We start from the raw sequence: 13,206 nt of genomic DNA, 5'->3' as shown, positions 1-13,206 counted from the left end.
GCTGACAAATTCTATGTTTCTAACAAATTGTATGTTACTACTGTATGTGGTTTAATATGAATTAGGGGCACTACATTCGGTGTAATGTGAATAAGATTGTGCTCCTGTGTTGTGCAATTTGAATTGGGGGTACTATTATGTGACCATGCTGCTTCTTTGTGAGATCAATGTCCCTTTATAAAGTATTGGAAGTAGGGCACTAACTTATTGTTTGCAGTGGGATGCCGAAAACACTAGCACTGGCCTGGCTCCACTTAATGTGAGGGGGGGAGGTGGCAGATAAATGAGTTCCCCCACCTCTCCAGGACCACTTTAAGCCCTGGTGCACACAGGAAAACCATGGAAACAAGGGGAGATTATACCAATTTCAGACAGATAGGACCTCAGTTCTGTAAGACAGTAATGCTCACTATGATGCCAGTGTCTCACAACTCCAGTTCTCAGGGACCCCTAACAGTGCATGTTTTACACATGTCCTATACAGTGCACAGCACAGGTGTATGAATTTTCATTTATGAAGCAAGAGAAGATGATATTTATTGTGATGAGATTGTACGATTTACCAATATCTGCAATGCAGATTTTACCAATATATGGAATGCAATGCATTCCCGATATTGGTCCCCGCAGCTACCACCATCTGAAGCACATGTACATCCCATTCCTAGTCACGCAGAGGGTTCCCCTGGTCCCTCCCGGAAGTGGCCGCCCTGCAGCGTTGTCTAAGCAGACTGCGCATGCGCAGATCCCCCAGCAGTCCTCCCAGCACATCGCAGTGACGGCCTCCTTTCAGAGCCAGTGTTCCTGCGGGTGCTGGATGATGCATAATGCAATGCGATCCTGAGCAGTAAGATCCCGCCTAGATTGCATTCAATACGTGAGCAATGATAAATGCCCCCCTTTAACTTCTGGGCTTTTTTTAAACTTAATATATACACTGCATAAAATTATTTAACTCCGTTTCAAATTTTCCTTTATATCCCAAACTGGTATGTTTTCTATGATGCTACAGACAATGGACCTAATTCATGTTTGTATGCAATGCTGATGCTTATCAACAGACTGCGCATGTGCCGCGATTGCACAGCACACACATCAAGGTACTTCTGCAATCTCGGTTGCACTGACCTTTTATATGCAGAATGATTGACGGAAAGGGACAGTGGGAGGAGCGGCAAAAGCACAGGAGTTTCATGGCCGTTTTCGAAGCATGTATCTGCCTTTAGCTGCCATAATGTAAGTTGAGAAACATGGCACCAGCGTCGCTACTGCCACGGCCAGCAGGCATAGCTATAGGTCAACCCTAGGAGTCAGTGGGCCTAATTCAGACCTGATCGTAGATATGCTAAATTTAGCACATCTACAATCAGTCACACAGACATGCAGGGGGACGTCCAGCACAGGGCTAGTCTGCCCCGCATGTCAGGCCCGACCCCTCCCGCACAAGTACAAAAGCATCGCACAGCGGTGATGCTTTTGTACTTTAGGAGTAGCTCACTGCCAGCGCAGCTCCTGCGCACTGGCAGGAGCTACTCATCGCTGTGACATCACGCAGCTGCCACGGCCCGCCGCCTAAATGGCAGCCAAACGCCACCGGCCCACCCCCTCCCGCCCAGCGACCGCCTCTGCCTGTCAGTCAGTCAGATGCGATCACAGGGCTGAGACAGCCGTCGGCTGTCTGGCATGCGCCAGCAGAGCCGTCTTTTCATATGGGCTCAATGCAGAGGCAGAACTCTGGGAGGCAACGGAGTCATCTGCCGCCGAGCTCCGGCTCTGAAGGGGGCACCTCTCCTCCCATTCTGTGACACCATTTAATTAAGTTAATTGATAGCTGCCACTGTCTTTTCAGTGGCCGACTTCCTCACTGGTCCCTGCACCTCACAAAAATTACACCCTCTATATTATACTGAATATACACATTTTACAAGTGTCACACCCAGGATTAGAAAACACAACCTATTACACTGGAAGCTGACACCTTACTGATGAAGCTGTTTGCTCCTGTATAGGAAATATGAGAATGTTAACTATATGAAGATACTTCTCTGACAATCACACGTAACTTCATATAGTTAGAATTCTCATGCTTCCTCTACAGGAGCAAATAACTCCATCAGTAAAGTGTAACAGATCATGGGTCCTAATCCTGCTAAGAAATGTGTGATTTAAAATAAAAGACAATTAAATGTATAAATACAGTATATACATTTTTTTCAGAACACTACACACACACACACACACACACACACACACACACATTTATCTTAATATAGGAAATAGGGGGGCACCAATATTTATCTTGCCTCCGGGCAACTGGGACGCACTTACGCCACTGGCTCAATGGGCTCTTGCCCAAGGGCCCCAGAAGTATAAGGGCCCTATGCTGATAGCTGAGGGTCCCCTCTTTCCAGCGGTACCAGATTTTTTAAAATCGTCCCTGGGGAACCGGAGATATCCGACTTGAAAGTAGTGGTACCCATCCAAGCCTGTTAATTGTTCTTCCCAGCCAGATAGCTCGGGTTCTGTCTGATTTAGATTTTTTTTGAAGGTATAATCCAAAATCTGGGACTCTCCCCTTTCGGAGGACATTGGCAGATTGTCTCTACTATACCCAGAACCAGAGATATCAGCCTTCAAGCAGCTGGTCCCTGCTCCAGCTCCACATGCCTAATATACAGTTTTAGATTTTCATTGGTGAATTGCTCTGGCTCCTGAACTCTGTTACCCAAGTTTCCAGTATCTTCTGAAAGGTGGGACTCTCTAGTTTTTTTTATCCCATTCAAATCTAAGAAATATATTTTCAGGAACTTAAGATATCTGCAGTCAAGCAAGCTCCCACTGGAAAATTATAAATATTAAGCCCACTCCACTATCCACCCCTCCCCTACATATTAAACACCCCCTATCACCCTGGAAGTCATGTACCAAGGCTTGTTCATTCAGCCCAATGCTCCCTCTACAGTTTAGCCCCATCTGTGCAGTAAAGGAGTAATTAGCAGAAATCACTGTCCTACATGCTGAGCGGAAGATAGAACACCCCCTTCCGCCCGCGGGACATCAAAGCTGCCGCTGATAGCAGCCCCCACCCCTACCGTTGGAGGATGGGTAGGGGGCCCAGTGCATAGCTGTGCCCAGGGGCCTACACTGCTGTTAAGACGGCCTTGTGCGCCAGCACACTTCAGCGACGGCGGCAAAAACGCATCAGCAACGATCAGGTCTGAATGAGGCCCAATGTTCCTTGTTGTAGTGACGGTGCTGGGTGTACGCAGTTGCTGAACAATATGCGATGGTTCCAGTGGGCGTATATATCCTTTTATGGGTGGCAGCTTCACTTGCGATGTTTAGCAGTTCTGTAGCCTGAAAATTCGCAACTGCTTAGGCATTAGCATACAAACATGAATTATGAATTAGGCCCAGTGTTCTTAGGCAAAGGTTGCTTACTGCAAGAACCAAATTGTGTAGTTGTATTAATAACCTAGAACCTAATCTATGTCTTTAATCCGCATTTAATTCTTACTTGTCCTTGTGCTCTCAATCAGGATAATCCTAGTATTTGTTATCATTGGCCCTCATTCCGAGTTGTTCGCTCGTTATTTTTCTTCGCATCGGTGCGATTAGTCGCAAACTGCGCATGCGCAACGTTCGCAGTGCGCCTGCGCCAAGTAAATATGATAAAAAGTTTGGTATTTTACTCACTGCTTAACGAAGAAATCTCTTCGTTCTGGTGATCGGAGTGTGATTGACAGGAAGTGGGTGTTTCTGGGCGGAAACTAGCCGTTTTATGGGTGTGTGCGAAAAAACGCAGCCGTTTCTGGGAAAAACGCGGGAGTGTCTGAAGAAACGGGGGAGTGTCTGGGCGAACGCTGGGTGTGTTTGTGACGTCAAACCAGGAACGAAACTGACTGAACTGATCGCAGTGGCAGAGTAAGTCTCGAGCTACTCAGAAACTGCTAAGAAATTTCTATTCGCAATTCTGCTAATCTTTCGTTCGCAATTCTGCTAAGCTAAAATACACTCCCAGTAGGCGGCGACTTAGCGTGTGCAAAGCTGCTAAAAGCAGCTAGCGAGCCAACAACTCGGAATGAGGGCCATTGTAAAAATGATCCCTCTTACTTTTGCATTTATTTTTAATACACATTTATCCCCATAATACTTATTTTTTAAATAAACATTGATGAGAGAAATTAAGTTTCCAGTTCTTATAAAATTTGTGTTGCAAATGAAAATATATTTGTATACTTTTTAATGCTGCATACTGTAATCAAAGTCATTGGGGGCTTTGAATGACTTAGGAATGTGCTTGAGTTAAGAAATGGAAAACTATAGGGCCTGGTTCAGATCCTGAAGGATCTGCAGCGCTTGCAGCAAAGTATCGATGTTATATACTGTGCGCATACGCCAGACCTGTACTGCACATGTTCAGCACGGGTCTACGGTGTAGGTCGCACTACGGCAATCAATGACAGTCTGATGCCATTTGGGGACAGGGAGGAGGCGGTAAAGGCCTCCATTTCTCAAAACAGAGGCGTTTCGCCACCATTGCGTGGGAGTGATGAGGCCAGGATCTCCGTCAGAGCATGGAGATTTCCTGGCCTCTAGGTAGGACCTGCGGTGGCTGGCTCGGGGGACCCCACCGGCCACACAGACGGCCGATGGTGTTACAGATGATTCGATACTGCGTCTTAAGATGCAGTTTGGATCAGTAATGCAGCAGGAGGAGATGTATCAAGCACTGAAAGGAGTGGAGACGTGGAGCCGTTACCTTAGTATCCTGTCATTTTATAGAATGTACTTTCGAAATGCTACCTCAAAGTTGATTGGTTGCCATGACGAGGAATGTCTCCACTTGTTCACTTCTCCACTCTTATCACTGCTTGATTCATCTGCTCCATAATTAGGCATGGTTATACAAAATCTTAAAATCTGTTTAAGCAGTTCTTTACTAGTTAACCTGAGATGCCCCATACATTAACTGAACCCTTTGGCCAATACCTCAGATCACTTAGCCATGTTAATAGGTTATGTTTCCTCACACAGGTGCTGTGCAGCACTATGCAGACTCCAGTACTTACAATTTCAAACACTCTGAAGAAATCAATGTTAGCGTACAACACATCTTCTATCCTCTGTAACCTTTGCTGGGACAGGATGCACATTGCGTTGCGGACTGTGTGCATCCCTCTGCGACTGCTGAATATGATGAATCTCTCAAGGAGAGACTGACTGCACGCTATGTCCTTCAGGGACAAGTCCGGCACCCCAAATGCAAACTGAAATGAGAAAAAGTTTTTTACATTAATATTCACTTCACATCCATAGTCTTCACTTTGCTTCTATAAGCTCAAAAATGTTCTGTAGACAACAACAATGCTTGTATCTGTTCATAGTGTAAATAAAGCAAGACAGAGAGAATTATAGGCCTGATTCATGTTTGTTAGCAAAGCAAAAAAAGCAAGTGATTTTGTTTTTGTGTGTGCAAGGGGAACAAATACGTTTATATTGTTTTCTGTGCAGGGCAAATACAGGCTGCTTTTGCATGTAGTCCACAAATGTTAGACAGCTGTATTTTTACACTGTAATTTAGATTTCACTTTGAACACACCCCACCTAAATCTAATTCTCTCTGCACATGTTACATCTGCCCCACACCTGCAGTGCACCATAGTTTTGCCCAGTTGCTTGCATCTCTGCTTTAACATGAATCAGGCCCTATGTGCAGTTAAATTACACTTTGTCCTATCCAACCTACCCACCAAGCTCACTCCTGTAATTCTTGCCAGTCATATAATGTGGCTGTCCACATTGGGACTTCTCCAGGTAATGCTAAATGGACAGATTACTGGATTTCCGGCCATGCTTCCCACCCAGTTTAATTAATCCATTAAACTAGACAGATTTTAGAAAACATTTCACTTGTCAGGGAAACAATGCTCTAATGCGCGCCACACACTTAGCAATGCTGTCAATTTTGACTATGATCGATCCGAATGATGATCGATCATCGTCCAAATTGACTTGAATTGCAAAGCAACGGAGAACCAACGGTGAATGACCGCAGGGACTCGCATCGTTCATCGTTGACGCATACACACTAAGCGATATGAATGATTTCTCGTTCATTACTGAACGAGATCGTTCACATCGCCCACATCGGCAAGTGCGTAGGGCGCATGAGAATGTATCATGCAGGGAGCTGTTTGCAACTATGGTGGGGACCACGTGGGAGGAAGTGTTGGTATTTGTGACAAGTGATATTTCCCATGTCAGATAACATTCACTGCGGAATATCAAGAAACAATATTGCAAACTATAAAAACATATCTGAGCATCTTCAGCTACTTGTCATTATGTGCATAATCTCTGCATACATATGGGCATGACCAGTCATAATGATGCATAAAACTGAAAAAGCGAGAACAAAATTAAATTTATACCCCTTTTCCACCAAAATTCCAGGTTTGTTCCGGGATTTTTTATCTGGCATTTTGCAGGATCGTACCCGGCTTAGACCCCGTTTCCACTGCACCCTTGTCCCAGGTTTTGCCCTGGGTCACCTCCATTTCCACTGAACCCGGGTAAACCCAGCAAAACCTGTAGTTATCATTAATCCTGTCTTTTAATCAGATCCGGTATCATTTGCTTGTTTGGTTATCAGTCTCTGCCTTCGATTATATTCCTAGGCTCCTCCACTTTGTTATGGGGTAAATCCTTAGCTATACAGTATATTGATAATGTTTGTAATTTTGTGCCCTTACATTTGCATTTGAGCTAAACTCTGAATTAATAACCCAATTAGACTGAATTGTAAGGAACCAATACATGGGAAAATCCATTTTCAGTACCTGATCAGCTGTATCTATTGGACAGATCAAGGTATTCAGTACTCAGCCAAATAATTGTATCTTATGTGGCCCAATTATATGATCTGCAATTGACTGCACACACTGTCAGATTGCAGTAATTATCCAATGACATTTTAAAGGCAACAAGTACATTTAATCCGCTCAGATTATATATGAGTTGGGACTGGCAGTCAGTCTGGGCATAGATATACCGATATTTATGAACACTTTGGTCTAACACAACCATAATAGCTGCAAATTGAGAGAAATGTATGATGTTTAATAAAATACCTCAGATTTTTGCAAGTCTAATGTTTTCTAATAATGAGTAGGGTGACAATATTTGTATATTTTAATGTCCACTACTAAAAAAATATTTTGTTACTTTCTATAAGATATAAGAAGGGCACTATTTTAGTTGCCACCTGTGGCATTAAATTGTCTGGGCCTACCCCTGATTGCTATATTTAAGTCTGTGCCCACTCAGCATCGTAATTCTGTAGGCTGTCTAATCTTTCAATTAATGTCTAAATTGTATAGCTAAATCCAAGTGATCCATAAGTATTTTAAGGTCTAACCTCTGGGCAAATATGGCCAGAAAACCATCCCTGTCATCTGTTTAACTCCTTGGGCTAGATGCATCATCGCTTTAAAAGTGATAAAATGGAGAGTGAAAAAGTACAAGCCAATCAGGTCCTACCTGCCATGTCACAGGCTGTGTTTGAAAAATATCAGTTAGGAGCTGATTGGCTGGTACTTTTTCACTCTCCATTTTATCACTTTCCAAGCGATGATACATCTAGCCCCTTTTGTGTTTTTGTTATGATTAATTAATACTGAAAGTTAATTATGCAAACAGAGCTGGATTAACAACAGGGCAGCTGGGACGGTCACTCCAGGGCTCCCTACACACTGCGGTCCTCCACACTGGGGCCCCTCCCACAAGCATGGGGCACTGTATCATATGTGAACTGGGGTTTCTGTGTGGTTGGATCACTACAGTGTGTTTAACAGATTTGCGATGCTGGAAGTATTTACACAGTATAATTTTTAATAACATCACCAATATATAATAAGGACAATTTTATTGGTATGGGCCTTACATGTTAATAACCCTGGTGCCCCCATAAATCTTAATCCAGCCCAAGATGCCAAATTCATAGGAGAATGTCTTGATATTTACCATGAACTTTATGAGATGATTGAAAGTAAGAAGATGAGAACCTAACAAATTTGGGAACATTTTGGAAAACATGTCCTGTCATTTGCTAGTAAATCCCTGCTGTAGGTTAATTCACAAACAAGATTTTTGAAATAATGGAATTTTAGTATCATTCATAAAGTATGCGTTTGCATTGTGTAACTACTACAAATGGAAAATGATAATTAGAAAAGAAAGAACTGAGTTCTAGTGTTGTAGACTAGATGGCATATTCTAGAAATGCGAAATTAATTAATAATACTATCACTGAGTTACAAGAGACTTCCTGGGCCTGCCCCGAGAAACCCGGAATACTTAAAGTGTCAAGAATAAAAAAACTCTTAGACATTCAATCAGTGAGAGTGGGATCAGTATGCCACGATTAGTCTGGCAAACATGGTAATAGACCTTATGCATACAGTGGACATATTTATCTGCTGAGAACATAATGGAATGTCTTTTGTTACAAATCAATATGGGAAATGAGGAATCATCAGAGGGGAACTAATGTCAAACTGAGTGGATTTAGTTACCTATTACTGGTTCTCATTTTAAGTATAAATGTATGCTTCACTGGGACAGATTGCAGGAGCGATTGGGCTGAGGCATAATGCCAGCATTCAGTACATGCTAAGAGACACAGAGACAGACAGTCATTAGATGTACAAGAGAAGCCAGCGCTGAATAAAATCTACGCAGAACCTCACACTTGCTAACACTCACTTATCTTCCTGTTGCTGAACTTTGGCAAATTTCTTTAACCTTATAATCTCTTTATTTACAAGTTAGCACGACTGGAAGAGAGTCAAAGATGTTGTGTGAGTGGGGTGCTATACAGAAGGGGGCCCTGCAGTAGAAATTTTGGAGGTGAAGATGGGAGGAAGTGACCAGAGTAGAGTTGAGACAGCAGCCATAGGATGAGAGATCGGGAGGGAGAGTGGACAGAGGTGAGGTTATATTATTATTAGCAGTTATTTATATAGCACACACATATTCCACAGCGCTTTACAGAGAATATTTAGCCATTCACATCAGTCCCTGCCGCAGTGGAGCTTACAATCTATAATCCCTACCACATGTAGACGCACACACATTCATGCTAGGGTTACTTTTGTTGGGATCCAATTAACCTACCAATATATTTTTGGATTGTGGGAGGAAACCCACGCAAGTACGGGGAGAATATACAAACTGCACACATTTAGGGCCATGGTGGGAATCGAACCCATGACTTTAGTACTGTGAGGTAGTAATGCTAACCATTACACCACCCATACTGCCCTGGTTGGAGATGTGGGTAGGTAGGAGTGATTAAGGGCTTTAGATGTGAGGGCAAATATTAAGAACTTGATTCATAATGGAATTGGAGGCAGTTAAGGTGGTTGCAGATAAGCGAATCGTATGGGATCCAAGAGGGACCTACAGTGTCCTTCAAGTGGGCTATCAAATATTTAATCTAAAATAAATATGCATCCAAATGACCTGTGCTGGAGAGTAAAGTTTAAGGATATCAATAAAAACCTAACACATTTATTTTTAGCTTGATGCCAATTGCATTTATGCCCTCATTCCGAGTTGATCGCAAGCTGCCGTTGTTCGCTGCGCAGCGATCAGGCTAAAAATTGGCACTTCTGCGCATGCGTATAGGACGCAATGCGCACGCTCAACGTACTTTCACAAAAGCCGGTGCAGTTTTACACAAGGTCTAGTGACGCTTTTCAATCGCACTGCTGGCCACAGAGTGATTGACAGGACGTGGGTGTTTCTGGGAGGTAACTGACCGTTTTCGGGGAGTGTGTGTAAAAACGCAGGCGTGTCAGATAAAAACGCAGGAGTGGCTGGGGAAACGTAGGCGTGGCTGGGCGAACGCAGGGCGTGTTTGTGACGTCAAAACAGGAACTAAATAGTCTGCAATGATCGCTAGCTAGGAGTAGGTCTGGAGCTACTCTGAAACTGCACAATCTTTTTTTGTAGCAGCGCTGCGATCCTTTCGTTCGCACTTCTGCTAAGCGAAGATACACTCCCAGAGGGCGGCGGCTTAGCATTTGCACTGCTGCTAAAAGCAGCTAGCGAGCGAACAACTCGGAATGAGGGCCTTAGTTAGCTGTGCCCTGGTACACTTGCTGCATCTGCACTACATGTGTATATTATCAGTCCTGCATGTGCAGAAACACCTGACTGCTGTTCACACACAGAAGCCTAGGGGAGAGAAAGACCCAGAGTTTAGTGTAATGGTGAAAAACATCACCACCATCACCCACCAATCAAACAGGGAGTTTATAATAGCGAGGGTGGCGTTATAAACAGAGTGACATACAAAGGAATTAATACTTGTTAATGAGGTGCTAAGTGACTGTCACAATAAGGATGTTACAGTATAAAGATTAAAGACACATATTGCCTTCTCTTCATTGCAGATCCTGTGCTATGATGGCTTTGCAATGGCTGTTACATAATTGTATCTTCCTTCGGTTGTTAGAATAATTGCAGTAATGTCAGTGAAACTACTGAATGAAATCATCGCCTCATTAGAAATCTGGCAAGCATCCTTCCTCAACGTGTGACTGGTCAAACCAGATGTGAGGTGAAATAAAATATGGCCCTGATCCTTTTCTCCTCCCTGTCACTGACTCAGAGCTGAGGAGATTTCTGTAGTGTTCGCACTGAAGTGGTCCTGAAATCAGGCCTGATTTATGTCTGCAACTCCCACACAGGACAGAAAGAATTACTCTTCTCCATTCTGCCCATTCCCAGAAACTCAGTGGCCACAGATATAAAACACTGTAATGACAGTGAGTGCTGAGTCAGTGTGAATATAATGATCCACTATGTTTCCTGCATTATGTATTATGAGTGTCAGTAGTGAGTCAGCCAGCACTTGTGATAATCACTTGCTGTTAGCATGGCACCAGCTGCTTATACCTTGTATTTTGGCCTCTAGAATGCTGACCTATTGATCTGTACTTGACCATAAACAGATTATTTCTTGAGGATAAAACCCAATGAAAAGAAGTGAGCTTATTCACATGACTCGGCTGATCATAAAACAAGAGAAACAATGATCTGTAAGCTGATTAATTGAGGTCATTGAAGACTAAGACAGTTCAAATAGCTGAGTAAGACCCTGTGATCTAGTATTGTGACTTTTATAGAAACATAGAAGATTTGACAACAGATAAAGGTCAACAAAGGGTCTATTTATGCAAATAATGTGTAATTGTACCCGTCGCCTCTGAATAATGTCCCTGAGAATGCAGCCTATCCATTCAGCAGGAAATAGAGACACTACCATGGCATGACGGACTTTGGGCCTTATGCAGAGATGGATGCTATTCAGTTTCGGTCGCCAATGACTGATGGTTTTAGTTATGCGCATGCGTAGCTGCCGTGGTTGACACAGGGCGGCTCTAGATGCAGCTTTTTGGACAGGTCGCCTGCGTTTGGGGAGTGTTGGAGAAAACAGAGGGATGCTACCTTGGTAGTGTCTAGTTTACCTTCGTGGAGAGGACCTTTCCCATAACCCCCTGGGTCCATGTCACAATCTATTTGGAATAGTAAAGTGTGGCGAGGGGAGCGAGACACCGAGCCTGAAGCATGACGAGCGAAGCAAGCCTGCGAGGGTCCAATGCTGCATATCATTTTTTTTTTATCCCAAATGAACGGAGAACGGAGAAAACATTTAGGTGCTGTAAGGGCGGAAGTTCTATCCTGCCCTCTCGTTTTGTCACTTCCAGGTCCTGAGCACGAAGGTAACATAGACACAACCATGCTACCTTGGCAGCTTAGTTGTGGTGGACATTCTGAGTAACCTTAAGGTTGCTCAGTTGTCCAATGGTCAGAGCGGTGTTCCCGATGTCGATTCAATGCTGCGTCTGCAGATGTAGGCAGCGGATCTGAGAAGCAAAAAGACGGCTCCTTCCGCATTAGCATATGTTCTGAGATCCGCTGTGACCAGCGACCAATTATCCCTCTTGCGTCCACCTCTGAACCTTTGTTCCTAGTGAACTAATGCAGTGGATTTATAACGTTTGAAATTAGCACTTTTGAAGACCCTTGTGCGGTTTTGGCTAGATAATCTAAAAGAAGGAGTATCCTGTCATCTTTCTTTTTATGTTTATTATTGTATGTAAATACGCTTATGGCTCTTACAAGTGGTATTCACAGTGACAAAGGGTGTAGAGGGACGGAGGAGGTACTATGAACAAAATAAAACAAAAATTGCAAATCTTTTTTCTTTTGTCTGTGTATATATTTACATGTTCAGGTTCTCTTTAATGTGCAGCTGTGTATAAATAAATATGATGATTGAGAAGATTTGTGTGCACTGAATGTCAGCAGAGCATCACCCATCCCTACTGTCTCCTACACTTATTTTCCCAGATGTGTTTGTACCAGCCAATGAATCTGGAAAAGCAAGAATTGTGTCAGTCCTAGATAATACCTGTCACAATGTATCGGAACAAAATGAGTAAAAGATTAACACATATTATAAACAAATTACTTATCATCTATAGAACAATTTGTGCAAGAGACAGATTCCAATCTGACAGAGCAATATATTTTTTCTAGCGTGTATGCCAAATATAAACAGGAGTGAAAATTGAATTAACATTGAGGTTACACAATCCTTTAGCAGTGAGAACACCTACCCCTGATGTCTAGTTACAGATTAACCCAGCTTCATGACCTTCCCAAATACTCCCATATTTTACAGTACATGAAACACAGCAACCAGCTGTATATTAGCAAGTATCTGAGTCTGTCATCCATGCAGCTACGGATTCATTGATGGCAGATATAGGGGGAGATTCAAATGTTTGAAAAGTCAGTTGGGTGTCTGTTTTTTCCTGCCTATTAGATAGGAAAAAACAGACTCCCAACTGACTTTTCAAACATTTGAATCTCCTTATTAAAATGAACAGGGGCATATCTACCCATTGGCGAGTATGGCACTCGCCCAGGGCGCTGGTAGAGGAGGGGCCCTGCCCAGCGGTGCCACTATTGGCCAGGTGGTGGAATCAGTAGTGGCAGTACTTGGGCTGGAGGCATAAACAGCAGGCAGGAGATGGCGCCAGTGTCCCGCACAGCAAAGCACTACAGAGAAGAAACTGAAAATAAACTGCAGCTCCCAGCAGCCCTTACATTCAGGAGCTCCCAGCAGCA

At 43.4% G+C, this 13,206-nt stretch overlaps 1 protein-coding gene across 1 annotated transcript in view; it reads right to left on the bottom strand.

Annotated features, from left to right (window-relative positions):
* ABCA4 (ATP binding cassette subfamily A member 4) overlaps positions 1 to 13,206 on the bottom strand; it is a 502,596-nt gene that overhangs the window by 399,846 nt on the left and 89,544 nt on the right. Inside the window, exon 6 of the mRNA XM_063941498.1 lies at positions 5,073 to 5,270. Within this exon, the coding sequence (XP_063797568.1) occupies positions 5,073 to 5,270 (198 nt within the window). The remainder of the gene's footprint in view (positions 1 to 5,072; positions 5,271 to 13,206) is intronic.

Source organism: Pseudophryne corroboree, chromosome 9 (genome assembly GCF_028390025.1).
Source record: "Pseudophryne corroboree isolate aPseCor3 chromosome 9, aPseCor3.hap2, whole genome shotgun sequence".
In the NCBI taxonomy this organism is placed as follows: domain Eukaryota; kingdom Metazoa; phylum Chordata; class Amphibia; order Anura; family Myobatrachidae; genus Pseudophryne; species Pseudophryne corroboree.
This window is presented reverse-complemented; position numbering and strand designations above follow the sequence as displayed.